The sequence below is a fragment of the Pelobates fuscus genome, chromosome 1 (assembly GCF_036172605.1).
Source record: "Pelobates fuscus isolate aPelFus1 chromosome 1, aPelFus1.pri, whole genome shotgun sequence".
Classification (NCBI taxonomy): Eukaryota; Metazoa; Chordata; class Amphibia; order Anura; family Pelobatidae; genus Pelobates; species Pelobates fuscus.
In genome coordinates this window covers 337358564-337378873 of record NC_086317.1, presented here as the reverse complement: position 1 = coordinate 337378873, position 20310 = coordinate 337358564, and the positions used below count along the sequence as shown (strand labels likewise).

At 39.7% G+C, this 20310-nt stretch overlaps 1 protein-coding gene across 1 annotated transcript in view; it reads right to left on the bottom strand.

The window, feature by feature from the left end:
- Positions 1-7732: 7732 nt before the first annotated feature.
- LOC134572372 (G-protein coupled receptor 183-like) overlaps positions 7733-20310 on the bottom strand; it is a 59811-nt gene continuing 47233 nt past the window's right edge. The window contains exons 3-4 of the mRNA XM_063431334.1: positions 11281-11394; positions 7733-9922 (exon numbers count right to left, since the gene is read on the bottom strand). Coding sequence (XP_063287404.1) covers positions 8848-9922; positions 11281-11394 — 1189 coding nt within the window. The 3' untranslated portion in view covers positions 7733-8847. The remainder of the gene's footprint in view (positions 9923-11280; positions 11395-20310) is intronic.

Below are 20310 nucleotides of genomic sequence, written 5' to 3'. Positions count from 1 at the left end.
CCCGCTTCCATATCTTCACACTATGATTCACAACTGCTGTCCATCCCTTCCCTCTCCTGTCCTTCACTGGCCATCTCCATATATAACTCTACTCTTACATCTGCCTTGAACACTGCAGCGCCACTCCAAACAAGCACCTCAAGGAGGACCCGCCCCCAACCATGGCATACTAAATCAACGCGCTACCTGCAAAGATGCTCCCGTTGTGCTGAACGCTCCTGGAGGAAGTCTCGTACCCAATCAGACTTTCTCCATTATAGATTCATATTGTGTTCATACAGTGCAGCCCTTGCCCTTGCCAAACAGTCCTATTTTTCCTCTCTCATTAGTTCATGTTCCCGCAACCCCAGGCGTCTCTTTGACACCTTTAATTCTCTTCTTCGCCCTGCTGTGGCTACCCCCAAAACTAACCTTACTTCTGATAACTTTGCATGTTACTTCACTGACAAGATTGAACAGCTAAGGAAAGAATTCTCCCCTCCTTGCCTTTCTGTTTCTCAATCACACATAGATCATGCCTTTCCTACCCTTCAGACATTCTCCCCAGCTACTGACCAAGAGGTGGCTGCTCTTCTTTGCTCCTCTCGCCCCACCACTTGCCCGCTCGATCCTGTCCCATCTCACCTTATCAGATCTCTCTCCACTTGTCTCGTGCCTTCTCTAACACACATCTTCAACTGCTCGCTCTCTTCTGGCATCGTCCCTGCTGACCTTAAACATGCCACTGTAGTACCTATACTAAAAAAAACATCCCTCGACCCATCCACCCCCTCTAACTACCGTCCCATATCCCTGCTCCCTTTTTCCTCAAAGCTTCTGGAAAGGCTTGTCTTTACCCGTGTGTCTCATTTCCTCAATTCCAACTCTCTCCTTGACCCCCTTCAATCTGGCTTCCGCCCTCTCCACTCTACAGAGACTGCCCTTATCAAAGTCACTAACGACCTAATTGCAGCTAAATCCAAAGGCCACTACTCCATACTAATTCTTCTTGACCTCTCAGCGGCCTTTGACACCGTTGATGATGCTCTCCTTCTTCAAACTCTTCAATCGCTTGGTCTCTGTGACTCTGTCCTCTCGTGGTTTTCCTCTTATCTCTCCCAACGCTCATTCAGTGTCTCCTTTTCTAATGATACCTCCTCCCCTCGCCCTGTCTCGGTTGGAGTCCCCCAAGGCTCCGTCCTTGGTCCCCTTCTATTTTCTCTTTATACTGCCTCCCTTGGCAAACTTATTACCTCTTTTGGATTCCACTACCACCTGTACGCTGATGACACCCAGCTATATCTCTCCTCCCCGGACCTCTCCCCTGCCGTCCTGCAACGTGTCACTGCTTGCCTTTCTTCCATCTCTGACTGGATGTCCTCCCGCTTTCTGAAACTCAATCTCTCAAAAACTGAGCTCCTTGTCTTTCCTCATCCTAATACTGATCCTCCTCTTTCACTCTCCCTTCAAGTTTGTGGTACCAACATCAGTCCATCTTTGCAAGCACACTGTCTTGGCGTCATACTTGACTCTGGTCTCACCTTTGAGCCTCACATCCAGCATGTTGCCAAATCCTGTAGATTCCATCTTAAAAACATAGCCCGCATCCGCCCCTTTCTTGCACCAGATACTACCAAGGAGCTTGTCCATGCTCTGGTAATTTCCCGCATGGATTACTGTAACCCTCTCCTGATTGGTCTTCCCAAAAGCCGTACTGCACCCCTACAGTCCGTAATGAACGCTGCTGCTAGACTGATTTTCCTCTCTAGTCGTTTCTCTCACACCTCACCCCTCTGCCAGTCCTTACATTGGCTTCCTGTATGCTATAGGAGTCAATTCAAGGTACTAACTCACACCTATAAAGCACTGAACAACTCTAGCCCCTCTTATATCTCCTCACAGATCCATAGGTATGTCCCTTCTCGGTCTCTCCGCTCTGCCCGTGACCACCTCCTGTCCGTTGTCCGCACTCGTACGGCCAACTCGCGCTTGCAGGACTTCTCGCGGGCGGCTCCCTTCCTATGGAATAGCCTGCCTACCGCCATCAGACTCTCCCCTAGTCTTGCATCTTTTAAGAAGTGCCTTAAAACCCATCTCTTTAGGAAAGCATATGGCCTCCAAGACTAATCCTTACCTCACATACCTGTCTCTTGCCCTCTCCTAAAGGGCAGTCCACCTTATTTGATTGCAAATTCCTGTCCTAATGTGTTTTACACCCACCTCCTATAGAATGTAAGCTCGATCGAGCAGGGTCCTCTTCAACCTATTGTTCCTGTAAGTTTATTTGTAATTGTCCTATTTATAGTTAAATCCCCCCCTCATAATATTGTAAAGCGCTACGGAATCTGTTGGCGCTATATAATTGCAATAATAATAATAATAATAAAATGCATTATGGGGCTGGTATAGAATTTTTTTCCAGGGCTGCTTTTCATTCGCAGTCCAGCCCTGGATGTAATGTCTCCCGTCTCCTGGCATTCTATTAGGAGAATGAGGTGAAAGTATGAGCTCAATAATCGAGCACAGAGGAGACCTATCTCAAGAGGATTGTGATGTAGGAAACTTTGAACAGGTGGGAAGAGGAACACAATTACCTTTAGCACATTTTGTCAAAGCAAACCCTTTTGCTAAACAAACATTTTTAGTAGCTTTTAATAATATCTATCATACATATTGCTCTATTATCTAGTTACAGTTTTTAGTTACTGTTCTATTTTATATGGTGATCAGTAAAACATAGATCTATTAATCTGTAAGGATTGTACTCACTATTCATGCACTTATTCATGTCTGCCAAACCTGTATTTATATGGGTTTTTGTTTGTTTATTTGAAAAAAAAAAAAAACTTAAAATGGAAAAACATAGCATTGGTAGGAAGTCAATACAAATGTAAGACTTCAAAAATAGCTACTACTTCTTGTGGTCAAAATTTCCCTTGAAGCTAATTTAGGGAACTGTCACAACCTTTTAACATATTTTCTTGCAGATCTTTCTGTTCTTTTATGCAGTTGAAGTTATGGTCAGTAGGATGCACCACTTACCCAACCAAAGATCAACGTGCTTAACACAATCGGCATTCTTTATTCACATTGCAGTGATATCATAGCGCAGGCACGGTTTGTATACTTATAATTTATTATAGCGTTGAGATCTGGAAATTTCAACAAAGTACTAAAAGTTAGCCAATCACCAGATATTTGGTGACACCTACCATTTTTTTTTATCTTTCCGACACTTTTCAGAACACTGGGAGGGATGCATGTAGGCGAGGAGGGCAGGGCACTAGGATGAGTGCCAGTAATGTGGTGTACCTATTGCAAACATTTTCTGATGTTCCAGAGAACAAACACATTGCAGTGAGACAGAGCCCCCTACTGGCAGTGTACGGCTCAATCCAGAACTGTTAGAAATATGGAATTAGCCATCTCAGTAGAAAAATGTATATTGTGTAGAATGTTATTTAGAATTAAAATCTGCTATGACTGATATAGTAATAATGAAAAACCAGCACATATGAGCATATATTCAGACCAAGAGTATGGTGTCTGACAGTTTCACTTACTTAGGTTTCACATGACTCTGCTTTATATAAAGGGCAAAAGGGGAATTTACCAATTTGCATACAAGGGATTTAATTTGTGGACTAAATTAAAAATTCTGTTTTTTGTGTCTGATTTTTATTTTCCTTATTATTTTTAGTTTGAATTTAAACTTTTGGTTTACCATTAATATTAGCTTTCCTTGGGGATTTCCACAGTTAAGATAATGAGCTATCCACCTATGTTTCTACATAATAAATTTTTCTTAAACAACGTGTAAATAGGATTAAATTTGGATGTTTTGGATCTTATTCATCAAACGGCTTTAGTTTCCATGGTGACTGCCCTACATTTAGTAATTTTGACCACATTTTAACAGAACACTTTGATAAATATCCCTCAATCTATTTCTAGAACCCTAATCACTATGGCAACACATTAAAGGACCACTCTAGTGCCAGGAAAACATACTCGTTTTCCTGGCACTAGAGTGCCCTGAGGGTGCCCCCACCCTCAGTGTCCCCCTCCCGCCCGGCTCTGGAAAGGGGAAAAGGGGTAAAACTTACCTTTTTCCAGCACTGGGAGGGGAGCTCTCCTCCTCCTCTCCGTCTCCTCTCCGCCCCGTCGGCTGAATGCGCACGCGCGGCAAGAGCTGCGCGCGCATTCAGCTGGCCGCATAGGAAAGCATTTACAATTTACAATGCTTTCCTATGGACGCTTGCGTGCTCTCACTGTGATTTTCAATGAGACAGCCACTAGAGGATTAGGGGGAAGGCTTAACCCATTAATAAACATAGCAGTTTCTCTGAAACTGCTATGTTTATAAAAAAATGGGTTAACCCTAGCTGGACCTGGCACCCAGACCACTTCATTAAGCTGAAGTGGTCTGGGTGCCTAGAGTGGTCCTTTAACCCCTAACCTTCTTACTAACAAATATCATTGAGAAAAATCGATCATTCGGTCTATGAATTCAGTTCCACGTGTATTCATAAATTGTTACATGCCTGTTTGCTAGGCATAGACATTATGAATATTAAGGATTGACTATTATAGTGTTTTATGCATTCTAACATAAGCAACACAAACTATTTGCTTTTGTTTCCAATACAAAGAATTAGTCTCCTTCTACCCAAGTTAAAAAGTCCACAATTTAGTAGTATAATTTCCATTTTCTTTTCTAGCAATTAGTGAACAAAGTAAATCTCACTACTGCTATTCATTATGGTGCCTACCATTGTGGAACTGATCACTCGGGCAGTCAGGGGCCTGGCCGAACATCCCAAGCCAGAAAGCCATAATAACTGTCAGAGAGACAACATTCAGTAAGTATGCTTCTTGTAAATATTTTCTACAGAACCGTACGCTCCCCCTGCACCTATTATAGCCTTTATGCCCCCCTGCACCTACTACAGCCCTTGTATGCCCTTCCCTGCACCAACTACAGCCCTTGTATGCCCTCTGCACCTACTACAGCCCCTATTCCTTTCACCAGTATCTTGGATCTTGATATCCTACTGATATGTGAGAGTATGCAAATAACATAATTGCAAATAAAAATGCCAGCCGTCTTCTAAGTTCGTGATATTAGTGGTAATCCTTGGTAAATGCACCTTTTCAGTAGACTATCGAGTTTATTTTCTAAAGTGAGAATTCTACGTGAATTGAATTCAAATTGAAGGTCAAAATAGCCAAACTTGAAACATGCTCTGAATCTGCTTCAAATTGGCTACACAGACCTTACATTTGAAATTATCTTTGAATTCTTACCTTAGTAACTAACCCTGCCAGTTTCAAAATCACATATGCTGAACAGTATCTATAAAATACAGCCTTTATCTATTTTGCTCGTTCCACTGTGCCCTTCTTTGGTTCTATCTTCTTTTCCTTGTGCAACTTCATCTGACAGGAGCCCAGGTCACTGGTGTACACGGTGCTCTCAGCTAGCACTGATTCAGAAAATGTCTCCAAATATGCTATACATATTTCAATCAAAGTCATGTACCTGATTTCCCATTAACAAAATGTAACCCTCAAAGTCTTTCTCTGCTTTTTCAGATATATGAGCATGCATTGCACTCCTTCGCCCTTCTTCCTTGACATACTGTATGGACCTTTTCAAAGACGATATATATGGACAATGTTGAATTGGTCCATAAAATGAAACTTTTTTGTTCTGGCAACTAAGAGAGCTGCAGTGAATTAGCTTCATGAAATCTTTCTATACAACCTTATGATTTTTATTTTTTGCACTACAATCTTGGTTTTCCAGCTTTATCACAGAAGTCCTAAAATAAACTGGATACGTAGGATGATCTACTGTACTTACCTACAAAGCAAAATAAACATACTGAGGAAAAAAATGCTCAGAGCTCTAAAAGGTGTTGTGACATATTGGATAGAAGATATATTGCTCATTTCTGGTGAGACAATGTCAATCTCTTTGTACTATGGTCCTTAATGGAACAATTTAATGTTATAAATGTATTTATAACATTAAGGTGTTCTTGGTGGCTTTGGATTACCGAGTCCACCTTTTACAAATAAAAAATAATAAAGTTAAACTCCCCTTTCATCCAGTGGAATGCTGGTTTTGCTATGGGCAACATGGTGTCATCTTTTGATATTACCAATGCAGATGACCTTGAGCCTATCCAATGCATCTCATAGAGAGCAATCATAACATTGGCTAATCAAATTATTCTCAGATAAGTTATTTTACTGCATTCAACATCATTATGACGCCGAAAGTGAGTGCTTTGAGAAAAGGAAGTGTTGCCTCTTCCAAAATATGATGTCAATTACAGGGAAAGAGAAGTAAATGAATGAAGAGAACCACAAACCCGAGTTCCAGTCTATTTATTTATTTTTTTGACTGGACAGCGTTTGGCAGCAATGGAAATACAAGAACAAGTTTTACATTACAGAGTGGGAAAACAAAATATTCAGCTCACTTTTATTTACACAAATTTATACTGATGAAAACATGTGGAGTAATGATTTTATTATGCTTCAAACATTGTGTTTACGTGTTCATGTGAGGACTGCCGTAAACAGTTTTGTTCATTATTGCATTTCATAAGCATTTATACAGACTTTCACAAATAAACAATACTATCTAATACAAACAAGTGTTTATGAGAAGTGTTCAGGGATCTAATAAAACATAACGTATTGAATTTTAGACCACGTGTAAGACTGCCAGGTAGCACAGGTAGCACATCTACAAATAATTCTGTTAACAAAATAAACATTTTCTGATTTCAGCCCTATATTTCTGACCTTCCTTGAACTTTTTGAACTAAAATCTTAGTACAGAAAACCACTCTCTTGTGGGTTCTTACAGGCTATTTTGTAGGTTCCATTATTTAACCCACTCTAATCCTTCCGATAATGCAAGATAGACATATTTAGGGTTTTCAGGCACTCTTGATATGTATGGATATGGAGACTTTGTACAATTCTGGTTCTCTTTAACTATACATAGATATTGTCTCTAAGTAAGGCAAATACAAAGTTCAACCATTATAAATAATGTGCTGTGTGTGAAACATTAACCCAAACAAACAATATTATGTCAGGAAATCTATGATGTGCAGAGGATGGCTGTCACGTTATTGCCTCATCCTAACCACTGCAGAGTTGCACAAGTACAAGCTGCACTCTAAGTAAGCAGACACTCAACAAAACAATGTATTTTTAGTCTTAAATCTCGTAAATGATCAGAAATCTTACATTTATTTTTAAAAAGTAGTCTCTCTTGTATCAGTATATATATATATATATATGCAATACACAAGATCCAGTGCACTCACTCATCCACTAAACAGCAACTTCAAAACTCAGAGATTTTATTAGTTTTTTTAAAACCACCTAATCTAGGCAAAAATAATGGGGATTTAGTTACATTATATGATCATACATTGCAGAAGCCTGCCCCAATACCAATGTACCCCATCTTTGGCAGGTCCTACTCTAACAACCTAATGTCTGCTCTTATGAGATTAACCCACTTACTTGGGGGGGGGGAATTCTATTTGGGATTCTCTGCCGTGCAAGGCTGAATAGGGCCCTGGAATGAGGCACCTGTGACAGGGAGGGGTGCAAAACCAAGGAGTAGGCCTAAACGCCCTATCACAGCTGCCTCATTCCAGGGCCCTATTTAACCTTCTACTGAAGAGAGCCCCAGGTGTAAATTTCCCCCCCAAGTAAGTAGGTTAATGGGTGTAACTATTATGAGATCTAATATAAATGTGTTGTCATGGCACATCACGTATTTTATCCCGGGTAGGACAGACAATGGTGAAATAGAATACAGAAACTTTTAACTTTCAGTCCCCTGGAACTGTTCAAAAATATTTACATTTCTAGCCGTCATTTCTTTAGTGCAACACACTTATTCAGGTATTACCGGTACTCTTACAGCTCCCGGTTCAGGTTTTTATAGTGAAGGGACACGAACAGGTTGAGTAAGTAATTTCATTAATTAATTGTTTGCATTATATACATGTTGTACCTTGTCTTGAAAAGGATCGAAAGCAGGTCCGAAATGTTGACGCTAAACAAATAAAACCGACTATTTTTTCTAATTAACTAAGACCTACAAGTGCCCACTGTCTTGTTTATATATTTTGTTATATACTGGTTCCAGTGGCAATACAATTTTGTTTTTTTTCTAAAAGAAATGGGATAATAGTGAGTGACCTCATCCTTGCATCATTATTTAATTATTATTATTATTATTTTTAATTTACAGAGAACTCCCCTTACAGTGATGTCCAAGTATTTGGTCTCCAAGTTTCATTGAGATACACTTCCAGTGGTGTGAGTTTCTGAACTACAAATTATACTCCTGGTTTGACACACGCAGATGGAGAGGTTGCAATGGGATGAATTACCACGAAAACCAATTTAATCAACTGCAAAAGTCCAAGAGTTTACATGTTATTGATACACTTTTCTATTAGCGACAGTTTTGTTAAGGTATCCTAGTTTGCAATATAAGCCATACATGTCATTGTACTATGGATACATTCTGTATCCAATCACAGACATTCACCAAAATCACAGCGCCATCTAAATCATACAGATTTGAGCTACATGAGAGGTGCAAAAAAGAAAAATGTGACTTCATTTTTTATCATTTCTGATGAGCTATGCAATCTGTTGAGCAACATGTACCATATAACAGTCACCTTGTGCTTTCATAGAGTAAGATGCATCCCGTTTATGGACAAAGTGGGTCATTTCATGCAGGATTATAGTAAAAGGCATTAAACTGGTTTTCATACTTACTATAATTCCATCATAAGCACAAAATGTATATTGATCTTATAATTCTTCTAATTTAGTGCATACTTGGTTCTGGCTGTTACTGTTGCTTTCTGAATGTGTCTTCCCAGTAGATAATGAGGGTGCTGAAACATAACTTCTAATCATGCTTAAAATCCTATTTCGATATCCTTTAAATGCAAAAAAGTAGATGACAGGATCAAGACAGCAGTTTAGGTTCATAAGTGCTACCGTGATCTGCAGGGACATCTTGAAAGCTTTGTTCTGAGAGCATGATGGCTTATAATACAGCCTTTTCACCATGAACTGGGTAATGTTTATGTGGTAAGGTGAGAAGCTAAGCACAATGGAGACCAGGATCACCATGATAACAGTGAATGCTGTCTTAAGATGACCCTTTTTATGAATTACCTGGTTTTCTTTTACTGTTTTGCACAACTTATGAGTGATTCTCAAATAACACAATAAGATAACTCCTACCGGCAAAAAGTAGCCAACAATGCAAGCCACCAAGAGAATAACTGGCAGCTGAGGAATAGTTTCAAAGTTGAAATATTCCATGCAGGTCACTTTGTCTCCGATAACATTCGTCATAGGAATAAAGAGAAGTGGCATGGTCTGCACAAGTACAAGAAACCAGACAAGTGGGCATACATACTTAACAATGCGATCTTTCCTGAATTTACCAAATCGCATCGCATGTACTACGGCTATGTATCGGTCCACACTAACGCATGTCATAAAAGAAATCCCAACGTAGGTGTTGGTGTAAAAAATGAATGCAGTAATTTTACACATGGCTTCCCCAAATGGCCAGTTAAAATCCAGTATATAATATGTGATGCGCCCAGGGAGAGAGAGAGTAAAAAGAGCATCGGACAATGCCAGGTTGATTAAATAAATGTCAGTTGAGTTGACTTTCTTTCTTCTTTTGATGGAAAGGTGAAGTGCCAGAATATTTCCACCAGAACCAATTATAAGAAGAGCAAAGTAATACACGATAAAATAAATTTTTGCTGTGGAGTCATTGCTGTGAACTATGCAGTGGGTTTCATTGCTTTCTGTATTGTTACTCCATTTGGCATCCATACTGCTCTTGGAAATTGTATTAAATCTGGATGTAGAAAACAAAAATAGATTTAAGTAAACAGTAAAGTTAGTAAGCTGGTAGCAGATACAAATGTTTGTAATGAATCTGGTCCTATTGCAAGTATTTATACAGTGAACTATGGCCTTGTAAATTCTAAACACAATAGAGCTGTGTCAGTGGGCCGTTGATAAATGATATCAATAGATTATCATAATATGCCAAAAGACTAAGAGTCATATTTAAAAAAAAAAAAAAAATGCACCTAAGCGGGAGAAAGAAACTCATCAGGTTGCTGGCTGTCCATTCTGCCTTCAAGAGACACTAAAGGCATGAAGACCACTCCATCTCATTGAAGTTGTCTTGGTGCACTGTTCCTGTCCCCCTTAGTCCTGCAATGTTTACATTGCAGGACTAAGACTTTATCTAGTGACGGTCTACCAGATAGCCACTTCCTGGAGCATCATGGAGCGTGACTCTGTGAAACGATGCTGGATGTCCTCACACTCCAGCATCAGAGAAAACCCCGCAGGAAAGCATTGAGGCAATGCTTTCCTATGGGGAAAGCCTAATGCACATGGCGCTTATCGGGCGTGCACATTAGGTCCCCCCCATCAACTGACATCGGAGAAGGCGGACGGCGACCCAGAGTCGATGGCCCTCATCGCTGGAATTGAGTAAGTGTTTAAAGAGTTTTTTAGCCCTTTACTTCACCACGGTGAAGGAGGGGGCTAAGGAACACGGTAGTGTTAGTAATACATCTTTGTATTCCTATCACAAAAGTTTTCCATTAAGCTTGAAATTAAGTTTAAATGGGTAACAAATAAGATTCAACACCTAAGGGTCAAAATCCTCCATAAGGATCAAGAAATGTCAAAACTTGCCTTCAGTTCATAATGTATCTCTCAAGCATTTAGGAGAAAAATAAGGCTCAAACCCTCTATGCAATTTGGGATTAGAAAAACATGATCTGTGACATTATGACAGATCACATAACTCCTTTTTCTTTCTTTTCCCTTCTGTCGTTCTCTTTCCCTCTTTTTCTAGCTCTCATCTTTTCTCTCGCTCTCTTTCTCTTTTTCTCTCTTTTACGTCTTGCTTTTCTCTCTGTCTCACTCACTTTTTCTGCTTTACTTTCTTCTATTTCTCCATTGAACTCCTGCAGTACACTTTAATTTGCATGCTTTGTGTTGTTCACATTTAATAATTAGATTTTTGGAATGACAGGTCTGTTTGCATCGGTCATTTCAGAAATCAGTTAGTTCAATAAAAAATGTATTACTGCAATTTGTATTCCATTTAAAAAAAAAAAGAAATTAATAATTGAATGCTTGCTACATGGTCTATTAAATATCATCATCCATTAAAACATTTCAGATACTTACTTGCAAAGCCTAGAAGATCTAAGCTTGCATGGAGTTCTCTTTGTAAGGTTTGTATCTGAAGTCTCTCTATACGGCTCACTGAGGCAAGTCTTGCAGACAGAAATATAAAGAAGCCTGATTAAAGAGAAAGAAATGCAATAAATTAATTTATACAGGGAAAAACATAATCAAATTGTAAAAAAGTAATGTTTACTTCCGTGGCAGAACCACTGCCTATTTGTGTGTTTTCCCCTGTTTTTTTGTTTCCCCATGTATTTTGTGTCCTATACCCTATTTTCCCATTCGGGAGCGTTCATACGAATGGAACCCATTCGTCTCCCAAACAGGGATGACCCCGGTGCCCCATTATAACATTCCCACCAATTAATTAGAATGTTCGCACTTGCAAAATAAATGGGAAACTGCAACGTTCACACTGGCAACATAAGTGTGAAACCACAAGGGAAGTAATTAATGAGTGGTCGACATTTCGTATAGACGATCGCCAACAAGGGGGAGCATTCGTACCCTGAAAGGAGACGCTTCCTTTGTAGGTTTCAGCACAGGAACCTCGCGAACGGAGATTGGTCGGGAAATGTGCCATTGTGAGGTCGCCTGAGGTTGGTGGGGACACTTTTGGGGCACTGGCTAGTTTGGCGGACTTTTCTGTGCCTGGGAGACAAAGGGACGGTCTCTTTTCCCACGCTTTGGCTCCCAGACACAGAGGCTCCTGGGATGAAGACCCTCCTGTCGTCCTGTGTGGGAGACACCTTGCTTGAGTGGCAGGCTTTCCATGTTTGGGAGACAAAGGAACAGCAACCCCCCATTTGTGATGGTGATTTTATTGAGCCTATGATAATCAAAGCAAGGTCAATTCCCCTCCTTTCTTTTTAAAGAGACCATGACTTACTTTTGCATCTTGCTAAAAACTTCTGCTTCTCAGAAGAAGCAACGGTAGAGCTGCAGTCATTTTTGTTTCTGTTTATTATTACTGTTTCTCATTATTTCTCAGTTGCAAATTAATCTGGACATTTTTTCAATGCATGATCATTTTTGGAGTCTCGTGGGTGGGTTGTTCAGTTGGTTACACGAATGTTCTCCTTCTTGTATACTTTAAAATACGGTGCAGATACCTAGTCATGTGTATAACAATATATCTAATACCTCTTTTAAGCGATATCACAACGTGTATTATTGTAACTAATATTTCCACTGCACAACTAAAAAAAAGTTAACTACGGAACGATCATAATAAAAATAAAGTGACATAAGGAATAGTTGTATATTCATGTGTTAAGCACATTTGTGTAGGTATCAGGGGATGGCAGCATAAATCCTGCCCCAGAAAATTTATGATGTAGTTTTTAAGATCACATGTTGCAGGGTTTAAGAAAAGAAAGAAAGACAACATGCTAAAAGACTTGATTATGCTGTAACAAATGCCTTTAAAAAATCTATTTTCTCTTTTATATATGGAGGTTTGGTGTGTAATAAGTTAAGATAAGCTATCTAGTTTCACAACGGATTTCCATTTACATATTGAAATGGATTAATGACACAATTGATTAAGTAATGTCAGGGTGCTCTATTATAACAGCTGAAACATAGAAACATAGAAACATAGAATGTGACGGCAGATAAGAACCATTCGGCCCATCTAGTCTGCCCAGTTTTCTAAATACTTTCATTAGTCCCTGGCCTTATCTTATAGTTAGGATAGCCTTATGCCTATCCCACGCATGCTTAAACTCCTTTACTGTGTTAACCTCTACCACTTCAGCTGGAAGGCTATTCCATGCATCCACTACCCTCTCAGTAAAGTAATACTTCCTGATATTATTTTTAAACCTTTGTCTCTCTAATTTAAGACTATGTCCTCTTGTTGTGGTAGTTTTTCTTCTTTTAAATATAGTCTCCTCCTTTACTGTGTTGATTCCCTTTATGTATTTAAATGTTTCTATCATATCCCCCCTGTCTCGTCTTTCCTCCATGCTATACATGTTAAGATCCTTTAACCTTTCCTGGTAAGTTTTATCCTTCAATCCATGAACCAGTTTAGTAGCCCTTCTTTGAACTCTCTCTAAGGTATCAATATCCTTCTGAAGATAGGGTCTCCAGTACTGTGTACAGTACTCCAAGTGAGGTCTCACCAGTGTTCTGTACAATGGCATGAGCACTTCCCTCTTTCTACTGCTAATACCTCTCCCTATACAACCAAGCATTCTGCTAGCATTTCCTGCTGCTCTATTACATTGTCTGCCTACCTTTAAGTCATCAGAAATAATCACCCCTAAATCCCTTTCCTCAGATGTTGAGGTTAGGACTCTATCAAATATTCTGTACTCTGCCCTTGGGTTTTTACGTCCAAGATGCATTATCTTGCACTTATCCACATTAAATGTCAGTTGCCACAACTCTGACCATTTTTCTAGTTTACCTAAATCATTTTCCATTTGGCTTATCCCTCCTGGAACATCAACCCTGTTACATATCTTAGTATCATCCGCAAAAAGACACACCTTACCATCAAGACCTTCTGCAATATCACTAATAAAAATATTAAAGAGAATGGGTCCAAGTACAGATCCCTGAGGTACCCCACTGGTGACAAGCCCAAGCTTCGAATATACTCCATTGACTACAACCCTCTGTTGCCTGTCACTCAGCCACTGCCTTACCCATTCAACAATATTGGAATCCAAACTCAAAGATTGTAGTTTGTTGATAAGCCTTCTATGTGCAACAGTGTCAAAAGCCTTACTGAAATCGAGGTAAGCAATGTCTACTGCACCACCCTGATCTATAATTTTAGTTACCCAATCAAAAAAATCAATAAGATTAGTTTGGCATGATCTCCCTGAAGTAAACCCATGTTGTCTCTGATCTTGAAATCCATGTGTTTTTAGATGTTCAACAATCCTATCCTTTAACATGGTTTCCATCACTTTCCCCACTACTGAAGTTAGGCTTACTGGCCTATAGTTGCCCAACTCCTCCCTATTACCTTTCTTGTGAATGGGCACAACATTCGCTAACTTCCAATCTTCTGGGACTACTCCTGTTATCAATGATTGGTTAAATAAATCTGTTAATGGTTTTGCTAGTACACCACTAAGCTCTTTTAATAGCTTTGGGTGTATTCCATCAGGTCCCATTGACTTATTTGTCTTTACTTTTGACAGTTGAAATAGAACCTCTTCCTCTGTAAACTCACGTGTAATAAATGACTCATTTATCCTTTTTCTTAACTGAGGTCCCTTTCCTTCATTTTCATCTGTAAATACCGAACAAAAATATTCATTGAGGCAGTCAGCTAGACCTTTATCCTCATCTACATACCTTCCTTCTTTTGTTTTTAATCTATCTAATCCTTGTTTTACTTTTCTTTTCTCATTTATGTATCTAAAAAAGGTTTTGTCCCCCTTTTTTACTGACTGTGCTATTTTCTCTTCTGTGTGTGATTTGGAAGCTCTTATAACTTGCTTAGCCTCTTTCTGCCTAATCTTATAGGTCATTCTGTCTTCCTCACTCTGGGTTTTTTTATAATTACTAAATGCTAACTTTTTGTTTTTTACTATTTTGGCTACATCTGTGGAGTACCACAGTGGTTTCTTGAATTTTTTGCTTTTACTGACAAGCCTAATGCTATTTTCTGTTGCCTTCAGTAGTGCAACTTTTAAATAATCCCATTTCTTTTGGACTCCATTTAAATTGCTCCAGTCTGATAATGACTCCTTTACACATATTCTAATTTTGGAAAAGTCTGTTTTTCTAAAGTCTAAAACTTTTGTTTTTGTGTGGTGTGACTCAGTCACTGTTCTTATATTAAACCACACTGACTGATGATCACTGGATCCTAAACTTTCACCTACAGTAATATCTGATACCAAATCTCCATTTGTTAACACTAAATCTAGTATGGCCTCTTTACGAGTTTGCTCCTCAACGACTTGTTTTAGAGACAATCCCAGTAGGGAGTTTAGAATATGTGTGCTCCTGGCACAAGTAGCTATTTTTGTTTTCCAATTTATATCAGGAAGATTAAAGTCACCCATGATGATAACTTCCCCCTTCATTGTCATTTTAGCTATTTCTTCAACTAGTAGATTATCTAACTCTTCAATTTGTCCTGGGGGCCTATAAATCACACCTACACGAGTTACTGTGTGATTACCAAATTCTAACGTAACCCAAACAGACTCTATGTTCGCCTCACTAACCTTTATTAGGCTAGATTTTATGCTATTCTTTACATACAGGGCCACCCCTCCCCCTTTCTTGCCTTCCCTGTCTTTTCTATATAAAGAGTACCCTGGTATTGCTATGTCCCAGTCATTTTTCTCATTATACCATGTCTCAGTAACAGCGACTAAATCTACACTATCAGTTGCCATTATTGCCACAAGTTCATGGATCTTATTCCCTAAACTGCGAGCATTTGTAGACATGACTCTAAGCTTATCATTTTTTAACACACTTGCTACAGGCACCTTCTGTCCTTGTTTTGGGGGACAATTGGATTGATGTTTTATCACCCTTTTGCCCCCCCCTCCTAGTTTAAATACATCCTAGCAAAACCTATGAACTGCTCACTGAGAACATTTGTTCCCTTTTGAGAAAGATGCAAACCATCTTTTTTGTACAGTTTATTTCCATTCCAAACAGAGCTACCATGAGCAATAAAGCCAAATCCTTGCTCCCGACACCATTCACAAAGCCACAAGTTAAAGTCCCTAATACGCATCCGCCTGTCATTCTGAGTGTTATGCACAGGCAGAACTTCAGAGAATGACAATGTGGAAGCAACCTGCCGTATATCATTGGCAAAAACACTAAAAACTTCCTTAACCTCTGAAACCTCATTGCAAGCCAAGTCATTTGTCCCTAAATGGACAAGTACATCCAATTCCCCTTCCTGCTTTGCTTGCTTAACAATATTACCGATACGTCTCCTGTCTCTGTGAGCAGTAGCTCCGGGAAGACACCTCACAAGACCACCATTGTCCATCTCCACAGCTCTTATGATGGAATCCCCCACCAACAACTGCTTTCTATTAGGCCTCACCATAGTCTTCAAGCCTCTCTGCAAAACACCACTAGCCTCAGTGCCTCTCTGCACAACACCACTAGCCTCAATGCCTCTCTTCACAACACCACTAGCCTCAATGCCTCTCTTCACAACACCACTAGCCTCAGTGCCTCTCTTCACAACACCACTAGCCTCAGTGCCTCTCTTCACAACACCACTAGCCTCAGTGCCTCTCTGCACAACACCACTAGCCTCAGTGCCTCTCTGCACAACACCACTAGCCTCAGTGCCTCTCTGCACAACACCACTAGCCTCAGTGCCTCTCTGCACAACACCACTAGCCTCAGTGCCTCTCTGCACAACACCACTAGCCTCAGTGCCTCTCTGCACAACACCACTAGCCTCAGTGCCTCTCTGCACAACACCACTAGCCTCAGTGCCTCTCTGCACAACACCACTAGCCTCAGTGCCTCTCTGCACAACACCACTAGCCTCAGTGCCTCTCTGCACAACACCACTAGCCTCAGTGCCTCTCTGCACAACACCACTAGCCTCAGTGCCTCTCTGCACAACACCACTAGCCTCAGTGCCTCTCTGCACAACACCACTAGCCTCAGTGCCTCTCTGCACAACACCACTAGCCTCAGTGCCTCTCTGCACAACACCACTAGCCTCAGTGCCTCTCTGCACAACACCACTAGCCTCAGTGCCTCTCTCCTCGACACCACTACACTCTGAAAGTGCAGAAAATGAATTATGTAGAGCAACAGACTGTGCAATATGCCTTTTATCCACAACTCCAAGGCTACCAGATCCTACAGTAATCCATCTGCCATTCCTAGTATGTCTCTGCGGCAGTGGCTTTGCAGCACTTCCAGCCTGAGTTTGTTTACCAGATAATTTACAAATCTCAGACTTCAAAAATACAATCTCCTGCCGCAAAATAGAGAACTGTCTACAGATTAGACAACAACCAAACCTCCAAAAAGTGGAACGTGAAACAAATGCAAAGCAACTATTACACTGAACTAAGTCTGCCATTCCAATGAGGTGAATAATTTAAATCAAACAAACCTTAACTTTTTATTTATCCTCCTGAATACCTCGGATTACCTCCAGGTTATCTCCAGAATATTTCCAACCACACACACACTTAGAAGCAACACTTAGATGAAGCAACCAAGCTCTATTAGCTCTATTAGTGTTATATACTCCTAAAATCACCTCCCACTAGGAATGTTTAACACCTGGGTAGGCCTCTGCTTATTAGCAAACAATAGCTAATTTAAATAGCAATCAATAGCAAGTAGCTACCTAATCCAATCAAATGCCTTATAATTACCAAAAGGAAATCAAACCTTGAGCAGTCAGTAACCTTTTCCTACAGATGAATCTTACCTGTAACAGTAAAAAAGAACTCTTAGCACAACTCTTAGACAGTTGAAGCTTCTGTAAAACTCTCCAGAATATCTCCAACCACACACACACTTAGAAGCAACACTTAGATGAAGCAACCAAGCTCTATGGCCTTTGATCCTGATTTGTATCTTCTTCTTGTTCCCCCCCCCCCCCCCCCGCACTGCAGTTCCTGTTAACACCTTGTCTTTGTGACTATTGGAAAGTCTTTGTTTAATCAAGTAACACCTTTTGACCAGCTAATGCCAAATGTGCTTTAAGTTCTTTGAATATGCAATTGACAGGACATGACTGTATTATGTAAAGACAACCCCTTTTGGATGTGTACATAATTTTGTTATAAGATCTGTGTTTTCCCCATTAAATTTAGGAGCAGTATTTTGTCATACACTTGTGTGATGGAGTACTGCCCTCCGAGCTCGTATTTCTGCTGTGTCCATTCCTTGTCTTCATACCTGAGAGAAAACATTGCTGCCTGCTGAAGTTAAACCACAACAATATGGTGTCAGAAGTGGAGGGAGAATCCAAATAAGGTAAGAACATTTTCTGTTTTATTTTTGTGTTCTTTGCCCTGTTTGGATTCTCTGAACAATTTTTTTGTGGTTGCAGAAAAGTAATGTTTTTTTGGTTTTTTTTTTGTACTCTCAAGAGTTAAAAGGGTTTGAGTCCCCAAGTAGCTGTGCAATATAATATTTTACATAATATTATATTTTATTACAGCATACTTTATTATGTTATGGGTTAAAGTCCCATGTTAAGTTGTTATTAAGTTTGGGTTAGAGTCCCATGTTAAGTATGGGTTAGAGTCCCATGTTAAGTTGTATAAGAGAAAAATTGATATTTTATGGGTTAGAGTCCCATCTTACTGGTAAGTTGTATATAGTGGGTATAGCAGTCCCACTGAGTGACCAGATTTAGTCACTATATTGGATGCACGGTTTGGACACAGTAGAATAAATTTATTTTATTTATTGCAGCGCTGCATGTATAGTTGTATTGTTTAAAAAGTGTGCATTGCTTATATATTGTAAAGTGTTATCTGTGTGAAGTTGGAAATGGGCTCCAGTAAAGGTAAAAATTCCCAACAAAATTCTGTAAAATTTAAATCATCTAAAGATGTCCCTAATAGTGCTGCGTCACGTACTCCTCAAGTTAAGTCTCAGGGTCCTCGATTAAGCCAAACTCCATGCCAGTTTGTTCAAGAGACTATTGGAGATTACTATGCTGAGCCATTTTGTACAAATTTAGTTGTATGGTCAGAGAATTGTGATAAAATGATTTGTAATCCATGGCCAAGAAAGGGTTCTTTTAGTGATTTTCATTTGCAAATGCTAAAAGGTATGTGTATTAAAGGTTTTAAAAAGTGGGGTCCAGGTGGAGATCCAAAATGGGATAAGAAGTATATGCATAATGCAGCTACAGGATGGTTAAAGTGTGCTCAGTTATGGGTTGTTCCTGATCAGGCTACAAAGTATGTTCAGGCTTCTGCAGCATCACCTGCTTATGTGCCTTCTGTTGTACCATTATATCACAGATTAGATTAAAAAAAAAAAGATTTTTTGGAATATTGATACGGATGAAATTTTAATGGCAATTGGTAGAGGGAAAATACATGTTGGATAGATGGTTATGAGTCCTTCTGCAATGGTGAGATGCACTGCAGAAAGTGTTGATGTTGGTATGAAAGATGAGAAAGTGACTAAAAAGTCTGTGGACGTTGGTGCAGGGAATAAGCATGTTGTTAGTGTTTTAGTGGTGGATGAGGATTATAAGAGTTATGGTGTACTAGTTCCCAGGTGGAGTTGATTGCTCTTACACAAGCTTGTATTGCTTTTAAAGATCAAGATGTGACTATTTATACTGATTCGAGATATGCCTTTGGAGTGGTTCATGATTTTGGTGTCATTTGGCAGGCTAGAGGTTTTGTTGCAGCTGATGGTCGAACTGTTTCTCATTTTGCATTAATTGATGGATTATTGAGGGCCATACTGTTACCTAGATCTTTAGCTATTGTGAAGTGCAAGGGCCATGATACAGATTACTCTATGGTCAGGGATGGTAATGATTTTGCAGATGTGGTGGCAAAAAGGGCGGCTGCCTCTTTTCCCTTAGGGCCAGATTACAGTATTGTTTCTTGTGGCCAGGTCTTAACTGCATTGCATATGCCTAATCATACTGATGATATTGATATTATTTCTATGCAGGCTGCATCATCTTCGGATGACTTAGCTTACTGGAATATACATTCTGTTACACCTGATGCAACTTCTGGTATCCTCAAGGATCCTAAAGGTCGCATAGCAATCCCTCAAGCTTCTTCTGTGTTACTCGTCCGACAGTTCCATGGCTATGGACATGTCGGACGAAGAGGGGTATTGGCTATGCTAAAATAACGATTTGTAATTAACAGGTAAGATCATACAGTTACCAATATTTTATCCTGGTGCTTAACATGTGCAAGAGTTAATACAACCAAACCACAGTTTAGTAAACATGACCACCTTCCTCCAGTGGAAGGCCCAATGTTACATTTACAAATTAACTTCATGCATATGACAACGGCAAAAGTGGACTCAAGTGTTTACTTGTCATTGTAGACATGTTTT